General features: G+C 42.9%; 1 protein-coding gene and 1 long non-coding RNA gene across 9 annotated transcripts in view; one reads left to right on the plus strand and one right to left on the minus strand.

Moving 5' to 3' along the window:
• Positions 1 to 10713, minus strand: part of UBR5 (ubiquitin protein ligase E3 component n-recognin 5) — a 122928-nt gene extending 112215 nt beyond the window's left edge. For all 8 annotated transcript variants that reach the window (XM_036031327.1, XM_036031326.1, XM_036031323.1 and 5 more), the window contains exon 1: positions 10513 to 10713. In XM_036031327.1, coding sequence (XP_035887220.1) covers positions 10513 to 10574 — 62 coding nt within the window. In that variant the 5' untranslated portion in view covers positions 10575 to 10713. The remainder of the gene's footprint in view (positions 1 to 10512) is intronic.
• A 1332-nt stretch (positions 10714 to 12045) lies between these two features.
• LOC118501748 lies at positions 12046 to 18599 on the plus strand. Its single transcript, XR_004904403.1, has 2 exons — positions 12046 to 12126; positions 18148 to 18599. It is a non-coding gene; the product is annotated as an uncharacterized LOC118501748 (long non-coding RNA).
• The last annotated feature ends 6317 nt before the right edge of the window (positions 18600 to 24916 follow it).

The following is a 24916-nucleotide window of genomic DNA, read 5'->3' on the forward strand; positions in this document are numbered from 1 at the left end:
GCTAACCAACATGTATGAACTATAACTCATCAAACAGTATCTAGAGGCCCACAGGTCACACAGATCCAAAGCCAAAATGAACTTTCTGACATCAAACGCACGCCGTGACTCATCTGAGGCAATGGCACATCCAAGACCCAAAGACCAAGCCTCCTAACTCCAAATTCAGTGTCTTTCCAGAGCTCTCTCCCCATGGCCCACAAAATCTTTTAGATACACAGTAACACTCCCAAATTCTGTAAGAATTGTAATACTTAATAATAATGTCAATATCAAGAAGCAAACCTGAAGACAGGTAAAAATGTATCACAAAAATTGAAAGATTAAGCAGATACATCGAAATTCAGAAATGTATTTTACAACTATTTTATCTCACCTTGAGGTGTTAAATCTGGTATGAAATTCTAAATCCATTAAAACAGTTCTATCACATGAGTATCTATAACCATAATCGTCAAATATTTATTGCAAGTACGTCAGATAAATATGTAAGTATTTTAAACAAAGATAATAACAATGAGAGAGTCAGAGGACACAGTCTCGTTTTTAACTGTTCTCCTGGCAGTACTCAAGGTGGCCTCAGGATCCCAGTCCCAGCCTGCACGAGTGACAGAAAGGGGCAGACTCCCCACATAAACTCCCCACGTATGCCGTCTCCCCTCCTTGCCAACCCCCAAACAGTCCAAGCATGAGGGTGAAGCAACCTGTTTTCACATCCTGATGGGGCAATTATCTTCTTGTCTTCTTATCCCTAGACAGTATCTTTGGCAAATAAAAAGCAAGAACAAAAAACCATTCACTGTATGTAAGCTGTTCTCACAGAGCCCAAGACTTCTGGGCTCTCGTTATCAGTATCAAACACAGGCACCTATGATGAACATTATCTGCAACCCCACAGACGAAAATTCATTAGGCTCAAGAGAATGGAAGATAATGAACTAGTCCCAACACTCTGACACCTTGTCTGCACAGCCCTCCATAAGCACCGAGTTTAATCAGCAGACCCTTCTTCCCCGTGACTTACACTATCTATCCACACTTAATTCTTTACTTATATGTCTGTCTCATTAAACTGAAAGCCCCATGAAACAACAGTCATCATCTTTGTACCCTAATCATACACTTTAGTTGGCAAAATACTCTTTGAATTGAACAAAAGAGTAAAATTTATTTTCTCACTTCCCTAGTTCATTTTTTCCATTCATCAACAAAATTTAAGTAAAAGAAACCATGAACAACCACAGACTCAGCTCTTTCTCCCCCGAGCCATTCCACAACACGAAAACCCTTTTCCCTACCACAACGCTAACAGCATAGAAATCAGAGTGGGAAAAACCTAGACGATCTGGCCCAATTCTCACATTTTACAAATGAGAGTACCTCATTTACTCAGGGTCACACGGCCAATTAGTGTCAGATAGAAAAAGAGCAAATCCCCAACCGTCTTCCTCCCATTTATATTCCATTCACCATCATATCAAAGACAGACTGACCAAAAAATCACTGCCTAAAATATATTTCATCAACCTAAAACCATCTCAGAATGACAAGTCTTTAAATCGGTCTTCTAATCTGTTATCTTAGCAGAGAAATAAATAATTTTCAAAAATGCCTATGAGAAAAATGTTCCTTTCCACCTCCAGGACTTTGACAAGAATGTGAAAAATACTTGACACAATCAAGATGTCATCATTGGGGGAAGCTCGTTATGCTCGTTAATCTCGAGGGGCCTCTCCACATTATTTTGGTAACTTCTTGTGAGTCTAAAATTGTTCTCAAGTAAAAAAGTTAAATAAAAATGCACAGCACACTCAGCCGATGCTGCTCCCCGGGCCCACTAACGTCTCACATCACCCTTCCCAGCAACCCAAGAAGTTCCAGCTCCTTCTCAGCGCAGCGTCCCAGGAAGCGCCGGCACGAGAACCTGGCCTGGCACCTGGCCTGGCACCGTGCTGGAGAAGCACACAAACATTCACCGACCAAGGGAAATTAATCCAACACTGTTGTTCTCAGAGCTCCGGGCAGGCCACCCAGGGCAAATATTTACACAGGCCGGACTCTTTCAGTCCTCCTGTTTGCTGCCGGCGGTGGGCCAGCTTTGCCCCCTCAGTGCAACCCCTGTGGCCCTCGGCGCGCTGACACCCGTATTTACAAAGCTGTCCTCCCCGGGTCTTAGGGCTCCGGGGAGCCCCTAGTATTTGTAACTTCACTGGAACTTTCAAAATTTCATTTGTGAAAACAAAAAAAAACAAACAAAAACAGATTACTCTTGCCTCGAAGGGCAGGAAAATACCCTATTCTCAAACAGACAGCTGAAGAACCCATAGCCTGATGGGGAGAGGATGGCTGGGGACTGCAAGGAGCTCACAAGCTTGACCTTATCTGCTGGCATCACTTTATTTTAAACAAAGAAATGGAGAGGCAAGAGCCTTTTATACAGTAGTCCTCAAGTTCCTCAGCTCCTGATGACAGTGGTCCATTTAGACACCATGAGAAGCACTACATTGAATAAAAGAATCTCTTAGTCAGGAAAACCCACCACAATAAATGTTTTTACTACAATTTGGTTAGGTTAGGTTACTCTTAAAAAACTTCAACATTCCATTCAAAAAAAAAAAAAAAAGGTTTGAACATACCATACCCAAAAACAATGCTGTTACCCCTCAAGAATGTCCTAGTATCTACTAAAGAAAAATTAAATCTTCATGTCAACTAAAAAGGCTTTTTACATGTCCAGACAGTCTTCTGAGGAGTCAAGAGGCCCCGGGAAAGAAAAGCAAAGGACCAACCACCCACTCCACAGTTCTGTGGAAGCGGGAATGTTCTGGGACATTATGGGCTGGCTGCTCACCTCATACTGGACCTTGTCCCTGGATGTGGATGTTGTATATATTTTTTAGTAGCTCTCTGCTCTCAGAAGTGGCAGAAAGATGAGAAGCTGCCAACAAAAGCAGCCCCCATGTCATCTCCAACTTGCAGACCACGGGCGACCAACCTCCCTTACAGAAGACACCAGTCCTGGTGCTGCATCCCCTCAGCAGTGACAGGAACCTCACAGGGAGTCAGCAGAAAAAGGTGGTGGCAATTTGTTGTCATGCCTGCTGGCAACTGCAAGGAGCAAAGAAACAGTAGTTCCTGTACCTCCCCAAAGAACCACCAACAGACTCTAAAGGTCACACTGTCTACAGCACGGAAGTAGTCCCTCTCCTTCATTATTCCCTAGCTATAGAGAACGGTCACAACCCCTGATAAGCAGGAAAAAAGCAACCACTTAAGGAAAACATCAAGGGGTTTCTAGGAGACTTCAGTTTAAACACCACTAGAAATCTAAGCATACTAAGCACGAATGTTCAAACTAGATTTGCATGCAATTTAAGAAAAATCACTTGATCAGTGCTTCCTTTGAAGACAAAGTAGGGTTTCCATATGCAGATGATGACACAGAGCTATAACTGGACTAGTTCAAATTACTCTGGATGGGAAACAAAGCCACTCCTTCAACGTAAGAAAATAGATGATGAATTGCACAAACCCAATATCCCTCCCTGACAGAGCCTTTTATATATATTTTCTGTATATACATACATATACACATACTTACACATATGTGTGTATATATATATAAAAAACCCTGTTTTCATAATTTAGACAATAAAATAACCCTACCATATCATCTCTCTTAACTTTCTCATCAAATTAATTAACCTTCCCAATCTCAAAATTGTTTTTTTCTTAAGGCTTACAAAACCCATCGTCTTCCACTTCTCATGTCACGGCACATGCGCTGACACAGACACAAAAAATACTTTTGGGGTGAAAACGTTCTCTGTCTTAACTGTGGTGGTGGGTACACAAATTTTGTATACATGTGTCAAAAACTCATCAAACTGTACATTTAAAATGGGTGAATTTAGTCCTGGCTGGTATAGCTTAGTAGATTGAGCACAGGCTGTGAACCAGTTCGATTCCCAGTCAGGGCACATGCCTGGGTTGCGGGCCAGGTCCCCAGTGTGCAGCACTCAAGAGGCAGCCATGCACTGATGTTTCTCTCCCTCTCCTTCTCTTCCCCTTTCTCTAAAAACGAATAAATAAAATCTTTTTAAAAAATGGGTGAATTTTATTACATGTAAATTATACTTCAATAAAGCTGATTTACAAAACAAAGTTGAAACCATTTTATTAAGGTGAGAAATAACATCAGAAATTAAACAAATAACATTACTTTTGCAATAAATACACATGAAAGACCACTAATTACTAACACCTTATTTAATACGCCAACAAAAAGAATTTACCATATTTCTCATTTTATAGAGGTTTACTACCACTACCCTGATTCTATCCAGAAAGTAGTATGAAATATGACCTCATTAGAGAATAATTTCTAATAGCCAAGTTCAACTTACCAACAGTCTGGCCTCTACATATTGACTGAGAAGAATGTTGCAAACTTTTCACGTGGCAATCTTACTTCTCAAAATGTCCCACAGAAAATTACTTAATTTCAAGAATTCCTCCTTACTATCACCACATAACCATCACAAATGACTGCTGACAAGGGAGCCTTAAGATTTCCAGTGTGATGCTGCCCTTCCTTGTAAGTCTACAACCCAAACAAACTTTCTCTTATTCTCAGGAATTGTCAATGTTGTAACATGTTAGAACCTAATTAGTCCCATTAGGTAAAATGATGAAAATTGCCAATCAAAAATAAGTATGGATGACAAGAGGAAAATCAAACAGACTAAATTTTGATATTAAGGTTTTTTGTTTTGTTTTTCTGTCTTCCCCTTGGAGATACATCTTGAAGGTATACTGATGCAATTATCTAATGGTAGGGAGGAAGTGGGGAAGAGGTTTGAAACTGCTTAAAATTTTCCATAAGAAGAAGCTTAAAAATAGTTTTTGAAGAAAACTTAAAAATTATAAAAATAAAAGCACCAATTCATAATCACAGTGATTCATGTGTTCAGAATGCCAAGGTGCCAAAATGACCGAAACGGACTCCAACGGGGGTTTGCGCTCACTGAAGCAGACGGGCACGGTGAAAACGGGGGAGAGAGCACAAGCACACCCTCCTGCAACACAAAACTGCTTCCTTCAATATCCCCTATAAAATCTACTAAAGGGTACTCTGACAGTCTCCAGTAATAAAACTTTCCTTCGGAGACTATTTCCTAAATAACCTAATTGTTAGGGAAAAGCCTAACCTTTCTGAAGTTCATCCCATTACCCCCAGTTGCGCTCCTATGTACCATGTAATTTTCTTCCCAAGAGTCCGCTTACTCCTAAGCCTGCAACAGTCACTGATGTTTTTTATTTGTAAAATTCATCTGCCCTTCTTTGCTCTGATTTTCAGTATTTTGTTTGACCATGTCATACCTTGTCTTTAACCTTACAATACTTTCCTTAACCAACTTCATTTAATCCTTTTAGTTAAGCTCACCTGTACTTTTCCAGTACAGGTGCTGCGTTATTATTTCTAGTAAGGATCTCAACAACTAACTAAACCGTGAGACTCCCCACTGCTTTAGTGATGTGAGGGATGCTCTGTCCCACACAGACTAGTATTTGTGGTTTTGAGTATGGCACACTGAAATTTTGGCTTTCAACTACCTACTACCACCTTTGTTTGGCTGCATGAAATCCCTGGCATATTTTCTGCCTCCTACTGAGAGGGCAAGGATTCACCTGAGTCTTTAAAACCCAACAGTTCCAAATAAAAATAAGCAGCTTTTACTAAATGTCATGCCATGCAAACAAAAAAACAAAGGTGCTTCTATGTCAATGTGGTCCAACAGAACTCCATGACGCGGGCCCTGTCCCACACCTGCACTGCCCAGTGTGGTGGCCACCAGCTCCACGTGGCTACAAAAAACTTGAAATGTGGCTCGTCTGACTGAGGAACTAACATTTTAATTCATTTCATTTTAATTAATTTCCATTTAAAGTCACATTTTCAGACTTATATTGCTTGGATTCTTCTTCATAAAGATCATTTCCATTTAGTTTTACAACGATAGCGCTCAAAATAGCCTTGGACAGAGTTTCTCCCCTTCAGCACAGCTGACGTTTTGGACAGGATCTTCTTTGTTGCGGGGCTGGCCTGTGCACTGCAGGGTATTTAGCATCATCTCTAGGCAGACGGAGGCCAGTAGCAATGCCCCAGCTATGACAATCAAAAAGTGTCCCCAGACACTGCCAAATAATTCCCGGGGTGGGGGGATCACATCCAGCTGAAAACCACTGATCTGAGATTAAGTGTCCGGGTTCTACACTACGTGCTAGGGATATTCCGGAGTAATTTCTTCTGGGAGGTAGTGCTTTTGTATTTGTAAACCAGACCACACTTAACAGCAGTTAAAAGTAACCATCTCCATAATATTTTCCACTGAATCTACTATATAATATTTGTGTTTCCCACGATCTCAACTGCTGCTCACCGATGTTAAGGTAGGTGTTCAGCCGTAAGAGACTGAGGTGAGGTGGGGGAGGGTGGAAAGGAGAAATGGGCAGTGAGGTTCTCCAGGGCTGAATGATTTGCCTACTGTAATATACTGAATAGTTAATAAACAGCAGGGCTGAGACAAATCCAGATTTAGGAACTCCAAATTTCAAACTCCTGTCCATCTCACCTTGTCGTATCTCACAGCATCTAGAGGGGAAGCTGCTTAGAGAAATGCCCTTCCGATATGACAATCTCAACCAGTCACAGCCCATGACTGCACGACAAGCGACAATAATAAAAAACAAAGCTCCCGTAAAAATTCCATACAGAAGAAACAATGCAAACTGGTTTGTATTGTTAACAACCTTCATTCTAAGGAGTCCATGCCACGCAGGACAGTGGCATGTCAAGCCATACCCACGTCATCTCAAAAAGGCCTCTCCTCTCCTAACTTACCTCTAGGAAAGGGCTGAGAGGATTAGAGCAGCCTAACAAAAAGCAAACATCAGTCTGGAGCCCTGGAGGGACGAGCTGAGAAAGAAGGGGCAATCAAAACTGTAAGACAGGTGGCAGCTTTAAGGCTGGGATGCCTGAGAAAGCATAAATACCGCAGAATACAGGCCACGTGGAACAGTGGAAAGAGCCCTGGACTTTGCAAGAAGTAGCCAGAAGACCTGTCATGTGGATCTCATCTGTCAGTAGTTCATCGTGTTCCTGGATAAATTCTCTAGGCCTGTTTTTTCAACTCATTAGTGAAAAGACTGGTGTACATAACTCCGTGAGCACCTTCCAGCTCTCCCTTCAACCTCAACAGGCAGAACCATGTTCTTGGTATCCTTTTCCCATTACTCTGAGCAATGTTTTAAGCAGGAACATAGCATTAACTCAAGAAACTCACTTGAAAGGAAATCAAAAGGTCACAAAAGTATCTGAGCATGGAATGGTTTCAACTCAACACCAGGAATACCTGCAGAAGGCCAGCCCCTGGGCGCCAGGGACCTTGCACTCACTCTGGGAAACCAGGAGCAACCTACATCCTAGGCCATCTGAATTCCTCTGCTCTGCCCCAAACATCCCCACCTATAGTCATAGACTGCATTCATTATTTGGTCCCCCAGGGCCCATAATTAAAGACTTTAACAGGCAAAAATATACAAAGACTACCACAGAATTAGCAAGTTTAAAGAAATGAAGGAAAAAAAAATCAATGTAACTTTTTTTTAATGCTGAGTACATTTTACATGTTTGAGACATCACAAGAGTACAATGAATAAAATAATTTGATTTTTAACAGGATGTGGCTATTTAAAGAAACCTTATTTGAAGAAAATACTGATGTTTTGAGTCCCCTAAGTTTTAACTGAGCAATTGACTCCCAGTAAACTTCCTGTAGAATCTTTTTACTTTTTGTGTGAAGAATAAAGTCCACCTATTTACACCCCTTTTGACCCAAAACTATCATTTATCATTTCACTTGTGACTATCATAGGCAAATTTCTCATATAAAAATCAAGCTATAGTGGCACACTCTTTTCTATTACCAAAACTTACTAAACCTTGGTCAAGTTTTTTCTGAAGGTGAAAATATTCTGGGCTTCTTGTTCTAGATGTTAAGATAAAAAAAAAAAAAAGAAAAAAAAAAACACCCCAAAACAAACAAACAAAAAGCCAGTATCTTTTGAAAACAGATTTTTCTCAAGCAATGCAGCAATAGGCTGGTCGTCTCCTTTCTTCTAAAGGAGAGAGACAGAGAGAACAGCTCCACCACAAGTTGGTGACTGTACTTCAAAACTTAGGGTGAGGGGCTGTCTCAAATGCTTCCTCCACAAATCTCAACAGACCAGACATTTTCTCTGCTACTAGATACAACTTTAGGTCCCTAAAATTTTACCCACAAAACTTTCCTATTTCAAAATATCTGCACCTTTCATGCATAAAGTTTATGGTCTGAATTAAAAATCACTTGTACTTTGCTTCATGAAATGAAAACTAAAGATGATCTAAATATTCTTAATATTGTATACTGACACTACAGGACTCAAAAACAAAGCTGATTACTTGTCTATACTAGGAATAAAAAAAGAAAAAGGCAGCTTAGCTTAAAAAAAGATGCATTACCTGTCAATTTCTCAGACTAGCTGAAGCAAAAGGAATCCTGAAAAAGCAATCAAATTGCCCAACACCACTGCAAAATAGGTTTTGGCATGCATGGTTCACTGAGTCAACTACTCAGGATTCTTGACATATATAAAATCAGACTAATATTGAAAACACTCCCTACTACTCTCCTCCTTAGTGCAATTTTCTAAGTTACAAGATGTTACACTCCATACACTACCAGTTCGACTCTGTGAATGACAGCAGAGTTATCCGCGCTACTAGCCTAATTCGAAAACTTACCCCAAAAATCCTCTGTTAAAGTCTTTTTAAAGTCTCTATCGCTAAAGAAATAAAATCAGAATAAGGATCCCATAACAAAATCTTAAACGATTTAAAACTTCTCCTAGTATTTAAAGAATCTATGTGGTAATTCCAAATGGTAATATCTTCAGAAAACATTCCAAAAGTTTCACAAACGTTGAATTACGGATACAGCAAAGATCACAGGAATCCGAACCCCGCGCCAGAAACTAAGCAGCCAGCTTTCGGATTGAAATGCTGTCCGCCCCACCTGAGGCAGTTAGCTCCTTCGCAACAGAGGTTAATATCTTAGCAGCAAGTTAGGCCTCCTCCTCCCTCCGGGAAGCGCATGACAAACAGGGTGTCAGGCAACTTATGACACCCAGTCACTTAGCAAAAATTATATCTAACTTCAAAACTTGGATCCCGGTGGCCCCCTACACTCAAATGAAAGACAGCAGCGAAAGCATCAGTGAGAAGGGGGCTTAAAATGCCCCATTTTGTGACCCCGTAAACATTCAGCCTATCATTGGATCCGAGTCCTAGATTCTAAGATTTGCTTTAATGGAGGCCTCCCTCAGACTACTCGGAGTCTGTTTTGCAACAGTGAAGGAACTTTTCCTGCTTTATCTCAGTTCCCTGAGAGGATGCAACCCTGCATTCAATAACCTAAACTGGCAGGGAACGGTGGAGGAGGAAAGAGAGAAATGAATCCACAGCCAAGACAGCCTTCTTAAGAAAGACCAAAAAAAAAAAAATCATCCTTCCTCCGCCCATAGCAAACCCATCCCAGAAATTTACAGCGTATTAGGAAAAGCAGCATTGCGAACTGCAAACGTAAGAGTTTTTCTTTGACTCTACGCAAGATTTTTCAGCTGTCAAATTACAACTCAGGAAAACACTATCATTAGAATAAAAAAGGAAACAAAAAAGCTCACACCACAGGGGAGGGAGCAGGAGCTGCCAGCACCATTTCGGGAGGAGAGCATAGGGAATCCAAGCCACTTCCCCACCCCCGCCTGAATTCATCCCTACCTCGGGCAGGCAAACCTCACTGCAGGGGCTCAAATTTAATAATAATAACAATAATCATGGCGCTTCCTCCCTGCACCCCCTCCCACCGCGATCTGCCGGGAATCAGCTTTTCGCCCCCGCCTCCCCAACCCCGCGATCTCCAGGCTTGGCAGGTCCAGACCACCCCAGGGACGCAACTCCCAGGGGCCCGGGCCAGCCCACCCTACTCCGGGGCCCTCTTCCCTCTCTTTTTACCTCCACCATCCCCCATCCGCATTGTCTGTCTCAATTCAACTTTGACTAATATGGATTCCTCTGGCCTGGGCCCGGCAATAATTACAGCCCGCCCCCCCTCCCCGGGAGCCGGACCAACCCCCCCAATCTTCGCTGAGTTCTACGCGGCTCCTCGGAGGAGAGGGGGGGTACAGCGCGCGCTCCCATCTACACCGCGCTGCCCCCGCGGCCCCGGGCACCCGGGACCAGAAGTTTACCCTGGAAAGGGCCTAGCCAGGGGCAGTGAGGACACCAGCCCCCGCCCCACCCTCCTGCCGGCCGGCCGGCGCGTAAACACTGGCGCCCGCCCCAACGTGGCCCCGTGGGGGAGGGCAGGGCGGGGAGACGCCCCTCCCCCCGCTCGCCGGCCTTATTACCTGTCATTGAGCTGGTCCTCGGTGCCCGGCAGCGGGTGAACCACGAAATGGATGGACGTCATGGTGCTTCCTTCTCGTCCTCCTCCCGAGGACAGCCCCCTCCCGCTCTCGCCCGCCCCCCCGAACCCACTTCCCCTCCCCAAAACCCACTGCCGCCGCCGCCTCCCAGTCCCCAAATGGAGGGAAGCAAATGCGCAGGGTCCGTCGCTCCGTGCCGGGCGTGTGTTCGCGACCCGGCGGTCCGGCGGGGTGGGTTGGAGCGCAGATCTACCAGCCACCCGCTCCCCCGGCGTCAGCGCGCAGGACTGCGAGGCCGGCGGCCGGGGCTCGGGGCGCGCCGCCGCCGCCGCCAGCGGCAGCCGGGCGTCGGGAGAGGAGGGCGACTGGAGAGGGAGGAGTGGGGCGGGATGCGGAGACGGTGTGGTCCCGGCGGCGGACGGGGTCCAAACTGGGGAGGTGGGGACTGGGATGAGCCCGCACCGCGCGTCACTGGCGAGAAGCCGCCGCTGCCGCCGCCAACACGGCCGCCGCCATCTTCACTTCTGCCCCAGTTTCTCCGTCTCGCAAGCTCCGCTCCCGAGCGGCGGGGGAGGGGCAAACGGCGGGGGGGAGGAGGAGGAGGGAGGAGACCGGCGGGCGGGGGCTCCGGCTGCGAGGGGCGGAGCTCCGGGAAACGGGCGATCAGGCCCTTTCGATTGGGCGGCTCAACGTTGTTGGGCCACGGCGCTGTAAGGCGCGCGCCGATTGGTCCGTTCGGCCCCGAGCTCAGCCCCCGGTGGGGTTGGGAAGCTCCGGAGTGAGAGTCCCGGAGAGCACGTGTTAGAGAATGAGCAGGCGGAGGGGCGCGTCCTCCCGCGCGGGGAGGGAGTCAGCGAGAGCGCCAGCATGTCCCCAGGGAGGTGGGAAGGAAGAGTGGGGCTCCTGCGTTTTCTCTCTTTGATTTCCTTGGGGCTGCCCTAATTACTTAGCAGAACCTTAGGGGGTTTTTTGGTTATTTCTCGTCTTCCCTGCGCAGTTATATTTAAAGTGGAAGTGTAAAATCAGCTAAGGTGCAGGAAATGCACAGCCTTCTATTGGAGAAGGTACTTATGTAAGAACCTTTCCACAAGGTCCTATCCTAGGATCATAGAGCTGACTTGCAGCAACTTTTTTTACCTCAGTCTTCCCAATGTCCCCAAAACTACCACCATTGAGTAGCTACACAAAGAAAAAAATGTGGAAATTTCCACTAATTTCCTGATTTAAATGGTTCGTGATTTTTTTACGACTTACAAATGAAAGACGTTCTGTCCCACAAAGGCTTACTTGAATTTATGATCAGTGGTATCATGATGGCAAATTTGTCAATGGATCTAATTGTTTTTTTCCTAGGGAGCCTTTCTTTCAAAGGCTTCTATGGCATTTTCAAAAAAATCAAATTTTGGTGCGGGGGGGGGGGGGGGGGGGCGGGGGGGAGGAGGCCGCGAGAGAAAGAGAAACATTGATTTGTTGTTCCACTTATTCATGCATTCATTTATGTGCCCTGACAGGGGACGTGACCTGCAATCTTGGTGTAGCAGGAGGATGTTCCAACCAACTGAGCTACCCGGCCAGGGTTCAAGTACCTCTTTCAAGGTAAACATGAAAATCTGAAACCACTTCTCCAGTCTCTGGATATTGGTTAAAATCAGGGGGTCTTGTGATAAATTCTTAATATTAAATAACACTTTTCTTCTATTAATGTATTACATATACACACTTTTGCTTAGGAAGTTCTTTCAAGCAAAATAGTCTGTCTAGAAAAAGTCTAACCATTGTTAATACAAGGAGAATGGTTTGCATGATACGGATGTAACCTGGCAGCCAGAGAGAGTGGACTGGAATGTGCATATGTGAATCATTAATGTAGACTTCACTGTACTAGTCAGTGGGATGGTAGATGCCATTGACTAAACATACGTCCTGTTTGGCCATCGCATTCAAAATGACAGAGCAAGTAGAGCAATAAGTCTGTATCAAATTTTGCCTTAAGCTTGATCACTCCTCCTCAGGAAAACTATTCAGATGCCTCAGAAGGCCACAGCTATGGGCAAGTGGTGATTGGCAGCTTCATCACAACAACATGCCCGCTCGTGTATCATTATCTCTAGTGCAGAAATTTTTGGAGAAACATTAAATCACCCAGGTGACTCAGCCCCCCTTTAGCCCAGATTTGGCACCCTGTGACTCCTGGCTTTTCCCAAAATTAAAATCACCTTTGAAAGGGAAGAGATTTCAGAGCATCAGTGAGATTCAGGAAAATACAACAGGGCAGCTGATGGTGATTGGAACCGTGTGAGGTCCCAAGGTGCCTTCTTTGAAGGGGACTGAGGCATCATTGTCCTATGTATGATGTTTCTTGTATCTTTTTCAATAAACATTTTTTTTCACAGTACATGGCTAGATACTTTCTGGATAGACCTTATATGAAAATTTACTTAGGAATCAGGATAGAGTAGGTACTGCTTAAGACACATAATGAAACGCTTTTAATAGTGTTTCACCACTATTAACACTTTCACCAGCTCCAAAATTGGCTCAGATTAGTATTGACTAGAGGTGATTTCAAGACCAGTATTTATTAGAAGTCCATATGAGCCGTGGGGAAGCAGGGTAGACCAACGGACACTGCTAGTTTTAGAGCCAGACAGACCTGGAATTGTGTACTGTTGCTGCTACTTAACTGTGTGACGTTGATTAAATTACTTAACCTATCACAGTGTCTTTTTTCTAATTTGTAAAATATTCCAAGTAATAGGTGTACATAGGGTTGTGGTGAGGTTTAAGGAAAATAATACATTAAGCACCTAGGGTACTTCATAACACTTAGTAGATGCTGCAAAGGAAAGCTTTTATTTGTCAAGTACTCACAGTGTACCACTTAATGCGCTTATGTCTGTAAGTATTCAAATCACACTGGGATAAGTAGTATTATCCCCATTATATAGATGAGGACACTGAGGCTCAAACAAACACCTTAGGTAACTACTGAAGCGAAACTGAAACACAGATTATCTAACTTTTATTCCATTGCTGTTTCCACTGTGCCACAACTGCCATCTAGTTAGTAATTTAGAAGGAATAGAATATTCAAAGCCAATAGGAAAAAATGTGATATGATAAATGCAGTGAGTGCTACAGGAGTTAAAGAAGTATGTGATTCCGGGCAAGAAAATTAAGAAAAGTCATTTCAATTGTACTTTCAAGAATATTCTGGGTAAATAGAATAGCTTAAGCCTAGTCGTTTTAGACTTGCTCCGAAACAAGCTGCACACCCAGGCTTTGCCTCGTGACTCTTTCCTCCAAGCCTACCTTTCTTCATCTTTGTGCTTCCACCCTGCTTCCACTTGATTTACCCACTCGCAGTTTCCTAGCACGGAGACTTCCTGGCCTGATTGAAGCCAGTCTCCTCACTTGAGGCAGCCCATTTCCACTGCCCGCTTGGTCTTTGACTGACAGCCACCTTGACACAGCAGTCTTCCTGTTGTCCAGCATGGCACGTTCAAGAGGATTTTAGTCTCCCAGGGCCCTAATACTTTCGTGGGTCACACTTTGAACAGGGAAACACAAGAATAAAGGCATGGAATTGGGCAAGCCCATTGCTGGGATGAGGGAGGAGGGAATACAAACAGGGAATGGAGATAAACAGGGTTCAAACAGCTTTTTGAAGAGCCAAAGTGCAATACGAGCCTAGAAAAGGAGGTGGAGAGTTTCCCCTAATAATTTGGACTTTTTCTCCCTTTGGAGACAACTAGAGAATTTAGCCAAGTATCTCTTTAAATCTGCTTAAAGATACAAGAGAGTTAAAATGATGAATTACCAGACTGGGATCCAAGGGATGAATAAGACCCAAGGAAGTGAGTCTTGTATTTGGAGCCACTTTTTCCTCTGGGATGAATGCCAATTTCCAGAAAGACAGAGTGGGAAGCCAAAAGGCTGAACAGTTCTGACAAGCATGCCGGACTAAAACACCAGGGATTGAGGTCCAAGGTTCCCCGATGCAGTGGTGAGTGCTAATGAACCCCTCTTAGTTTGGGTTGAGCCCTGGAGGGCTATACCTCTGAAATAGGCCTTGTCTTAGATTTGGTTTCTCCCAAAATAGAGGATTAAGACAAGGATTTAGCTGTAAATAGTTTATTTAGGAAGTGATTGTAGGAAGCACTGTATGGGAATGAAGAAATGAAACAAGGACAGGAAAAAAAATGATAAAAGATGAGCTGATGAATGTTTTACCACTGTGAACAGCTGGAATTCAATCCCACTGGGGACCATCTGAAGGACAGTGTTTGGCCATACTCAGAATTACCCCATTGGGGGAATGGGAAGAAGCTATAGGCATTTATTCATCAGCTTCATCCCTCAGTAGTTGAGGATTAATTGTGGGTTTTTAACTCCCTGACACTTCAAGCTTTCCCCACTGTGGGCAAAGCACACTACTGCAGATTAACTTTAAGAATGAAAGAAAAATGACAATCCAAAAAGAGAAAAGAAAGAAAAAAAGTGAGAAATTTTTAGCAGTCAACCCACACTACAGGGTATTCTTGAAGCAAAAGGAAAATGATTTCCCAGTGTAAGCCCAGGATGCATAAAGGAATGAAGAAGAATGAAAAGGCAAAATACGTGAGTATATGATTGCTTACTGAATAAAAGAACAGGACCTGAAAATCCAAAACACTGATAACACCCTATGCTGGCAGAGATGCAGAGCAGTAAACACTGTTATCCGTTCGTGGGAATGCAAAATGGCACAGCCAGTTTAGAAGAGAGTTTGGTGTTTTCTTATAAAACTAAGCATACTTTTAACACATGATCCAGCAGTTACACTCTTTGGTATTTACCCAAAGGATTTAAAAACTTATGTCCATGCAAAAGCCTGCATACAGATGTCTATAGAAGCATTATTCATAACTGTCAAAACTTGGAAGCAACTAAGATGTCCTTCAGTGGATGAATACATAAATAAACTGTGGTATATCCAGACAATGGAATAAAAAAATTCAGTACTAAAAAAAGTGAGCTGTCAAGCATGAAAAGATACAGAGAAATTTTTAAAGGCATATTACTAAATGAAAGAAATCAATCTAAAAGGTTATATAACCTGATTCCAAATGTATGACATTCTGGAAAAGGCAAAACTATGGAGACAGTAAAAAATTAAGTGTTCACCAGAAGTTAATGAAGAGAGAAGGATGAGTATGCAGAGCACAGATGATTTTCAGGGCAGTAAAACTATTCTGTATGGTACTTATAATAGTGGATACATGTCATTATACATTAGTCCAAACCCATACAATATTCAACATCAAGAGTGAATCCTGCTATAAACTATAGACTCAGGATAATAATGATGTTTCAATGTATGTTCATCAGTTGTAACAAGTTGACCGCTCTGGGGGGGGATGTTGATAATGGGCAAGACTTTGCATGTATGGAGGTAGAAATACATGGGAAATTGCTGTACCTTCTTCTCAATTTGCTGTGAATCTAAAACTGTTCTCAAAGAGAGCCTAGTTTTTTTTAAAAAGGACTTTATTTTATTTATTTTTAGAGAGAGGGGAGAGAAGGTAGAAAGAAAGAAGCAGCAATGTGTGGTTGGCTCTCACACACCCCCTACTGGAGACCTGGCCCACCACCCAGGCATGTACCCTGACTGGGAATCAAACCAGTGATCCTTTAGTTCCCAGGCCAGTACTCAATCCACTGAGCCACACCAGCCAGGGCTACTTTTCAAAATTTTAAATATTAGCAAAACAAATTTTGAAAGGAGAGGAGATTATAAACAAGTTCAATGATTTGATGTAGGAAAATCAATGAATGTAATTTACCATATTAACATAATAAAGGAAAAAATCATTACATCATTTCAGCAGGGTAAGAAAAAGGTGTTACAAAATTCTATAACCATTCATAAAGAAAATTTCTTAGCAAACAATGAATAGGAGACTTCCCTAATTTAAAAAGGGTATTTCTAAAAACCTTACAGGAAACATCTTTTTGTAAAGGCAAAATGTTAAAAGCTTTGCCCCTAAGATTGAAAGCAGGGATGTCTGTTCTCAACACTGCCTTTCAGCATTGCAGTAGGACCCCAGCTAGTGCAATAAGACATGAAAAAAAATTGAAGTACAGGGATTAATTTTCTTGAGGCAAGCTACCAGAGTTAGCAGAAGAACAAATGGTAACCAATGGTTAAAACCACCTCCAAGGCCATCTGGAAGTCAGGGTGGCCAGGCAGGTACTGCTGGGCTGGAAAATGGTGGCAACTCCTACAGAACTAAGTAGAGGTACCAGGCCCGGGTCTTCTTCCACAAGCACACAGACATCAACTCTTTCCATGGTCCCTACCACTTCTGGATCCCAAGCACATCTTCAGATAGACTATGCAATGTATGCTGCCCCACGAGATCAAGCATGGCCAGGTCACTTGAGACTACCTGAAGACATTTGGTGAGAAAAAGCAGACATTTGGTGAGAAAGCAAATTTCTGTGTCTAAAGTCCACACATCACTTTGCCTACCTGAGGCACCTGATATATGAGGTTGGCTGGAAGTACCGGGTAGTGACAGCCACACTGCAGAAGAAGGAGAAGGAGGAGGCCACGATTCACTACAGGAAGAAGTAGCTCAAACAAGCTAAGAAAACACAGGGAAGAAAACCAACAAATAAACAGATTAACAGAGACTCATAGACTTCTAATTCGAACCAGATAAAAACTATGTATACCTCAAGCCCTGGCTGGTGTGGCTCAGTGGATTGAGTCAGCTGGCCTATGAGCCAAAAGGTTACTGGTTCGATTCCCAGTCAGGGGCACATGCTGGGGTTGTGGGCCAGGTCCCCAGTAGGGAGTGTGTGAGAGACAACCACACATTGATGTTTCTCTCTCTCCCTCCCCCCTCTCTAAAAAAATAAATAAAATCTTTAAAAGAAACTGTTTATACCTCAAAATATATATATACATTTTAGAAAGGAAAATACAAACCATTTCCACAGGACATATCTTAATATATAAAAATTATAATTCATAAGCAACTTTAGCAAAATAGAAGTAGGTATAATGTCCAACAAAAATCAGTTGTTTTATATATAAAAATAAACAGAGAATGAAAAATGTAAATACCATTTAAATAATATAAAAACTATAAAATAGTATCTAAGAAAAATTCAATAAAAGATGTAGAAAACCTCTACACAGAGGACCTTAAAACATTTTTTAAAATGTTTTAATATATTTATTGATTATGCTATTACAGTTGTCCCATTTTCCCCTTCCCCCCTCCACCCTGCACACCCCCTCCCACCCATATCCCCCCCCCCCCCTTTAGTTCATGTCCATGTGTCATACATACAAGTTCTTTGGCTTCTACATTTCCCATACTATTCTTGCCCTCCCCCTGTCTATTTTCTACCTACCATTTATGCTACTTATTCTCTATACCTTTTCCCCCTCTCTCCTCCTCCCACTCCCCTGTTGGTAACCCTCCATGTGATCTCCATTTCTGTGGTTCTGTGCCTGTTCTAGTTGTTTGCTTAGTTTGTTTTTGTTTCTGTTTTAGGTGTGGTTGTTAATAATTGTGAGCTTGCTGTCGTTTTACTGTACATATTTTTTATCTTCTTTTTCAGGACTTTAAAATATTTTTGAGAGAAAGCACAGATGGCCTGACTAAATGGGGGCCTGTACCACATTCATGGACTAGTTCGCCTGATGCTGGGGTGTTGTCTGGTCTCCCTCAAGTGACCTACAGTTTTGCCGCAACCTCAGCCAAAATCCCACCACTTCTCCTCCACCTCAGTGAAACTCACAAGCTGTTTCTCAATCAGATGGAAGTGTCAGGAGAGGCAAATAGGTCACTGAGGGAGAATAATGACCTCAGATACAGACTAATAAAGGCTAATGTATACAGGACCGTGTGTGACTGCAGGACTAGAACAACACAGGTGCTTTGGGGCAGTTCAGAAAAGAAGTGTTTAATATAAATTGTACTGAGATGATTAGATATAACTATTATTTTAAATTAACCTTAATCCTTAGCCACATCATGTAAAAGGCAAATAATAAAGTCTCTAAGAAGATATTATAGAATGGTATGTGTATAATATTAGAATGGGGGAAACTTCTTAAACTGGGTATAAAAGCTCTAATCACAGAGGATCATTATGTTAGACTATATTATAAATAAGAACATCTGTCCATCAAAAAGAAAACATTTAGAGTTTGAAAAAAATAATCCACAGAATGGAAGAAGATATTTGCAATACTACATTACTGACATCCAGAATGCATTTTTTCATTCTTAGATATTACACATTAAGTAAAAAGGAAGAAAACCAAGTTTCTAAAGAATGGACAGAAGACTAGACATTCCACCAAAGAAATACATAAATAATGAATAAACATATGAAAAGGTGCTCAACCTCATTCTCATCAGGGGAAAGCAAATTAAAACCCCTATGAGGTGACTATGGCACACCCTCCGCGATGGCTATAATCAAACAGACCGAGAACTAAAAGTGTTGGTGATGTGTGGAACAAGAACTCATCTCTATAGCTGGTGAGAACTTAAACTGATACAATCACTTTGGAAAACAGTTTTTCACTTTCTACGAAAGTGAAATATACATGTGTCCAAAATTTTGATTTCCAGGTATATACCAAAGAGATGTGCATAAGTGCACCAAGAGAAAAGGAAGCAGATGCTCATAGCAGCACTAGTTATAAAAGCCCCAAACGGTAAGCAATTCAAATGACCATCAAAAATAGAATATCACACTGTGTTCATGCAAAATACCACCATACCGCAGTAGTGAGCTGCAGCTACTTGAAAAACCTGAATGAATCTCCAAAAAACATAATGCTGAGTGAAAGAAGCCAGAGATGGTACAAAGCCACTGCTGTGAGCTTCAAAAACCAGCGAAGTAAAACTATATTGTTAGGGATACGCGTTCAGGGAGTAAAACTAAGAGAAGCTAACAAGGGGCTGCCTAAGGAGCTGTAGGTGCCTCATGGCAGAAGGAGGGGCATCGATACAGAAGCAGCACGAGGGGACCTTCTGGTGCTGACAGTGTCCTATTTTCTGATAGGATGTTTATTCCTATCAGATCCTGATAGGAATGTTATGATAGGATGTTTATTCTTTGATAATCTATTTAGCTGCACATTTTTATTTTGTGTATTTTTCTGTGTTTGCTAAATTTCACTATAGAAAAAGATACTTTTTTTTAAAAGTGGCTGCACTTCACACTATATAGATCCACCAAAATGGATAAAGCTTCAAACTCTTAGAATAGAGGAGCAAATCTTTGTGACCTCAGAGAACACAATAGTTTCTTATATACAAAAGCATAAACAACTAAAAAGTGGATGAACTGGACTTTATAAAAATTGAACACTTTCGTGCTTCAGAGAGCAAGATCAAGAAAGCAGAAAGGCAACCCATGGGATAGGAGATAATATTTACAAGACATACATCTGATATGGGACTAGCACCAGAATGTATTTTAAAAACTCTTAACAACTCAACAATAAAAAGACAAACAGTCGCAGTTAGAAATGGGTGGAGGGGAACGAGGGAGCTGAGGATGAGCTGGAGCGTGTGAAAGAAGACGAGAGGAAGGGGCACAGCGCTGGGTGGCGAAGGGGCAGGGATGCCGAGAGAGAAGGCAGGATGCTTTCCTCCGGACTGCTCCGTCAAAGGGTGCAGTCGAGAAAATGTAGGAAAATATTGTGAAGGTGAGCAACTGAAGCTCGTATTTGAATTTAAGCCTCCAGACCCAGATAATGCCATACTGCCAAGTAAAAGTTTTTAAATCTTAGGAGTGAAATGGACAAAGGTTTTGAATGACATTTCTCCAAAGAATATATACAAATGGCCCAATAAGCACACAAAAAGATACTCCACATCGTTCATCATTAGAGAAATGTAAATCTTTCCTACAATGAGATATAGCTTCTCATCCACTAGGATGGTGAAGATAAGACAGAGAGACAATAACATGTTGGAGAGGATGTAGAGATTGACAGACACCTCATATACGGTTGATGGGATTGTAAAAGGGAGCAGCCACTTTGGAAAGCAGTGTGACAGTTCTAACAACTCATCAAAAAGACAGACCTCGAGTAATCATAAGGCCACTCCTTGGCATATCCCCATGAGAACGGGAAACTTACACGAAAACTTGTATGCAAATGTTCATAGTACATTATTTATAATAGAGAAATAGTGGAAATAACCCAAATGTCTATCATCCAATAAATGTATACATTAAATGTGGTATATCCATCAAAAGAATGATACTATTTGTCACAAAAAGAATAAAGTACTAATACAGGCTGCAGCATGAATAAGCCTTAATATATTAGGATAAGTGAAAGAAGTCAGATACGAAAGGCCCGATGTTGCACATTACCCTTTATATGATGTGTCCAGGACATGCAAATCTGCAAAGACAGACAGGGGACAGGTAGTTTCCAGGGGCTAGGAGGAGGAGGAAATGGGCAGTGACTGCTAATGGGCATACAGGGTTTTTTGGGGGGTGGGGGGAGTGATGAAATGTCCTGAAATTAGTGGTGATGGTTGTGCAACTCTGAATATACTAAAAGCTACTGATATATAACTTCAAGAGGGTTAATTTTATGATATGTTAATTATATCTTAATAAGTTCATTATTCGAAAAAGGAAAATGGTTGTGTGGCTTCATGCCCCCACTAGTGGTGCAGTGAGTCGAGGTTATTATGCACACTTTTTTATTAGCTGAGCTAGCTTGTACCTTCTTGTTGCATTTTTTAAAAATGTCTCTATCATTCCTCCAAAGAATGAGTTCTTGAGTGACGGCTATATGCCAGGCACTGAGTATTGCAGGTGAATGCAGCAGGATGGGCCAGCCCTCGGGCTTACAATCCAGTCGCAAGAGGTGAAAAAATGGGGTTACAGATATTTTAATAAAAGGTAAGTCATGGGCCCCAAATCACACAGTTAGTACATAGAGGAGTCATTTTGGAAAGCAAGATCAAGTTCGACAGGACCCTAGTGGTCAGTTAACCCAATGCCCTCATTTCACAGAAGAATCTGAGGCTAAGAGGTTAAACTACCTATTGACACCTGGCTTTTAATATACTATCTCAAATATACAAGCATCTCGAGTTTGGGAGCCCTAGAAACTCTCAAGGCCAGTCCACGTAAGACCCCTTTCAGCTGCAGATGCCATCAGAAACAGAAAAGCCGTCCGTGCATTCAACAGCTGTTCATCACGGTTCACCACGTGCTAGGCACTGTGTCAAGTACTGGGGACCCTGCCATGAGCAAGACAGAGGCAGTCCTTTCTCCCGAACTTCAAGGAGTCTGGCGGTTCTCAAGTGCAGATTGAAGACTATTTCAGTGGCTACCTAAGGGTCACCTTGGGAGGTGAAGCTATCTAAAGACTACTGCCCCCACCCACACTGTGATTACACTGGTCTGGGGTGGGCCTTGGAATCAGTATTTTTAACGCTTCCCTAAGGCGACTGGTGAACAGCCAGGTTTGAGAACCAGTAACCTAGTGTGCCCTACAACTTGCCTTTCAGAGCTGAGATAAGCAAGACGTAGAAAGTCTCACCCAGTCCCACAACTAGACAAAATCTGTTTAGTATGCAAATAGGAATAGCGTTTGTGTGTGTGTGTGTGTGTGTGTGTGCACACGCACGCGTGCAGAAACCCTGGATAGAACCAGGAAGGTAAACCATTTATTCATTCATTAAACAAGTATTGAGCATCTACCATGTACAATATGCTAGAGGCAAGGGATATAGCAAAGATAAGACTGTATCTTTCTTACTCTCAAGGTGTGAGTAGGGGATGGGAGCAGGGAGAAAGCCAAGAAAAAAGGAAACAAGATAATTTAAGCTCTAATAATGAAAAGTATACAACGTGAGACAATGTGCATACCAAGTCAGTGGAAGGGACTCCATTAGGTGGAGCTATATAAAATTGTCAATATTTGACCATTTTTGATTTACAGAAATAACAATTTCATGAGATCCAGCTTTATAAGTAGGAGTTAGAGACAGGTTGAGTGCTTTCTCCCCAGGGGGAAAAAAACGAGAATGTGGTCTCACAAGATGGGGTCGATTTGAACATGACAAGGACGATAAAAGCCCAGAGGAAGGGCTTTGTTTGAGCAGAGTCTCTGCAGAGAAACCATGGGAAAGAAGCTGGAAAGAAGGGCCGCTCACTCCAGGTACGTACGAAACACCGTGTAAAAACCTCCCAAGTCGAAAAAGGGTAATGTACAAGCGCTGTGACATAATAAAAAAATCAAATACTTCCACGTAAAGATTCACACTATACCCCCTGCTGCAAACGTCCTGCCGAAAGCTGCCTATTCTGAGGTCCCGATCCAAATGCCACTCTCTGTAATGTTACCCATCATCTCCAGTCAGGTGACATTTCTTTCTCCCCCAGACCTCCACAGTGCACTCTCCATCTAGTGCGCTCGTGCACCACAGTTTTCTACGGGCTTTACGCTCTGCCCGACTCAAGGCACTTCCTCGTGGAAAGGACTATGTCCCGTCCACGCTGGTTTATCTGCCCATGCATAACTGTCAGCCATACCAGATCCACAGATAAAAAGTGAATGAATGAATGAATGAATGAATGAAAGAAGGAAGGATGACTATCTCCAAATATCAGTTTGTATTTCAGGTTATGTAAGGCTGTAATAAATGGCCCCAAGTGGCTAATTCAGAGATTAAAGCACACTTCAGTTCTGGGGGGAGCTACCTGCCAAAGTAAGGTCTCTTGCCCCACGGGCACCTTTAAGCTCCATCTCACAAAGATAAATCTTTCAATGTTAGGGGTCGGCCCACGTTTGCTCAATGTGCTTCAACTCTGTGTCTGTGCCCCAGCCTAGGTCTGGAGGAGGCGATCTGGCTGCGTTCACAGTCAGGCCACAGTGCTCTGGCCTGCCCCGCTGCCCCAGCTCCTAACCCACGGACCCCAACACCCCCGCAAGTTCTGTTTTCTGTGGAAATGGTGCAGCTGCTCGCCACATTCCCATAGTTGCCCTGAGTATGCTTGGAAATCACTAGGTTTCCTCCCATCCCTCTTTTCTGTAGAGGAAATTGCCCCTTCAGCTTTTGCTCGTTGGCTCAAATGTCCAGCCACTGAAATTGCCACCAGGGCTCTCTGTTGGACACCACCAGGGCTCTCTATTGGACACCACCTAATCACATCTGTAGGATTCAGAAGCTGGTTGTTCCAGTGTGTGAATTAACCAGGCCTTTTGCTTACTTTTCCCCTCGGTTTCTGCTATTTGTGTGTGAGCAAATGCACTGCTCAGTAACACCTCCCTCAGTGTCTGGGAAGAATGCTAATACTTCCATTTGTCCCCTGCTCCGCAGCCTGCAAAATGCCACTGTGTATACAAACTTACTGTCGCTTCCTAACAGTCCTGCAGAATGGATTTCAAGATCCTCTTTCTCCGGCTAAGCAATGATAAATGACTTGTCTGCAGTCACACAACTGGAAAGTACAACAGTTGGGTCTTGAGCCCAGCTGCTGATTCTGTTCAGTGTTGTTACTGGTAAATCCATTAGAGAATGCTAATTTCCCAGTTTGCTGTCCATTAGAAGTCATGGAAAGAGCTGGGAAGGAGAGTGGTTTCCTGATACTGTGATTGGAAGTAATCCACACACGTAATTCTGTCGGCCCCACTGGCTCGAGCTTTCCGCTCTGGCAGCAAGGCTGTGGCATTCACCCCTGAGTGGTCCCCAGCTTCAACAGCCATGTGCCTTGGCCCCCAAAGGACACACTTTTTGAGAAGCATGTATTTTCAAGTTTCTTGTCACTGCCAGGGATAATCGTGTCTAGCTCATTGAATCCTGTCTCCTGAATCATGGTGTATGAATCACCCAAACAAGCAAACAAAAATCAATGCCTACTTGCGCTTTTCAACCTCCAAAGTACGCTATAACCCTCTGAGCTACGTGTGCAAGGAAAATAACAATATTTTTTTTAAAGAGTTTATTTATTTTTAGAGAGGGAAAGGAGGGAGAAAGAGAGAGAGAGAGAGAAACATCAATGTGCGGTTGCTGGGGGCCGTGGCCTGCAACCCAGGCATGTGCCCTGACTGGGAATCGAACCTGCGACGCTTTGGTTCACAGCCCGTGCTCAAACCACTGAGCTACGCCAGCCAGGGCGGAAAATAACAATATTAAAACCCCCACTTTACAGGTGAGAAGAGTAAGGCTCAGAGCGCAACTCTGAGCAACTTTTCAAGGTCACACTATCGGGGGCTTAAAAGGGGAAAGTATCTTCTGTTTCCAAATCTTACACTCCCAGCATTAGGACATGGTACGTGTGATTAGCTGAAAAATGACAAAGGCAGAGAGACCAACCTGATATTTTGCAATCAGAA

The sequence above is a fragment of the Phyllostomus discolor genome, chromosome 7 (genome assembly GCF_004126475.2).
Source record: "Phyllostomus discolor isolate MPI-MPIP mPhyDis1 chromosome 7, mPhyDis1.pri.v3, whole genome shotgun sequence".
Taxonomy (NCBI): Eukaryota; Metazoa; Chordata; class Mammalia; order Chiroptera; family Phyllostomidae; genus Phyllostomus; species Phyllostomus discolor.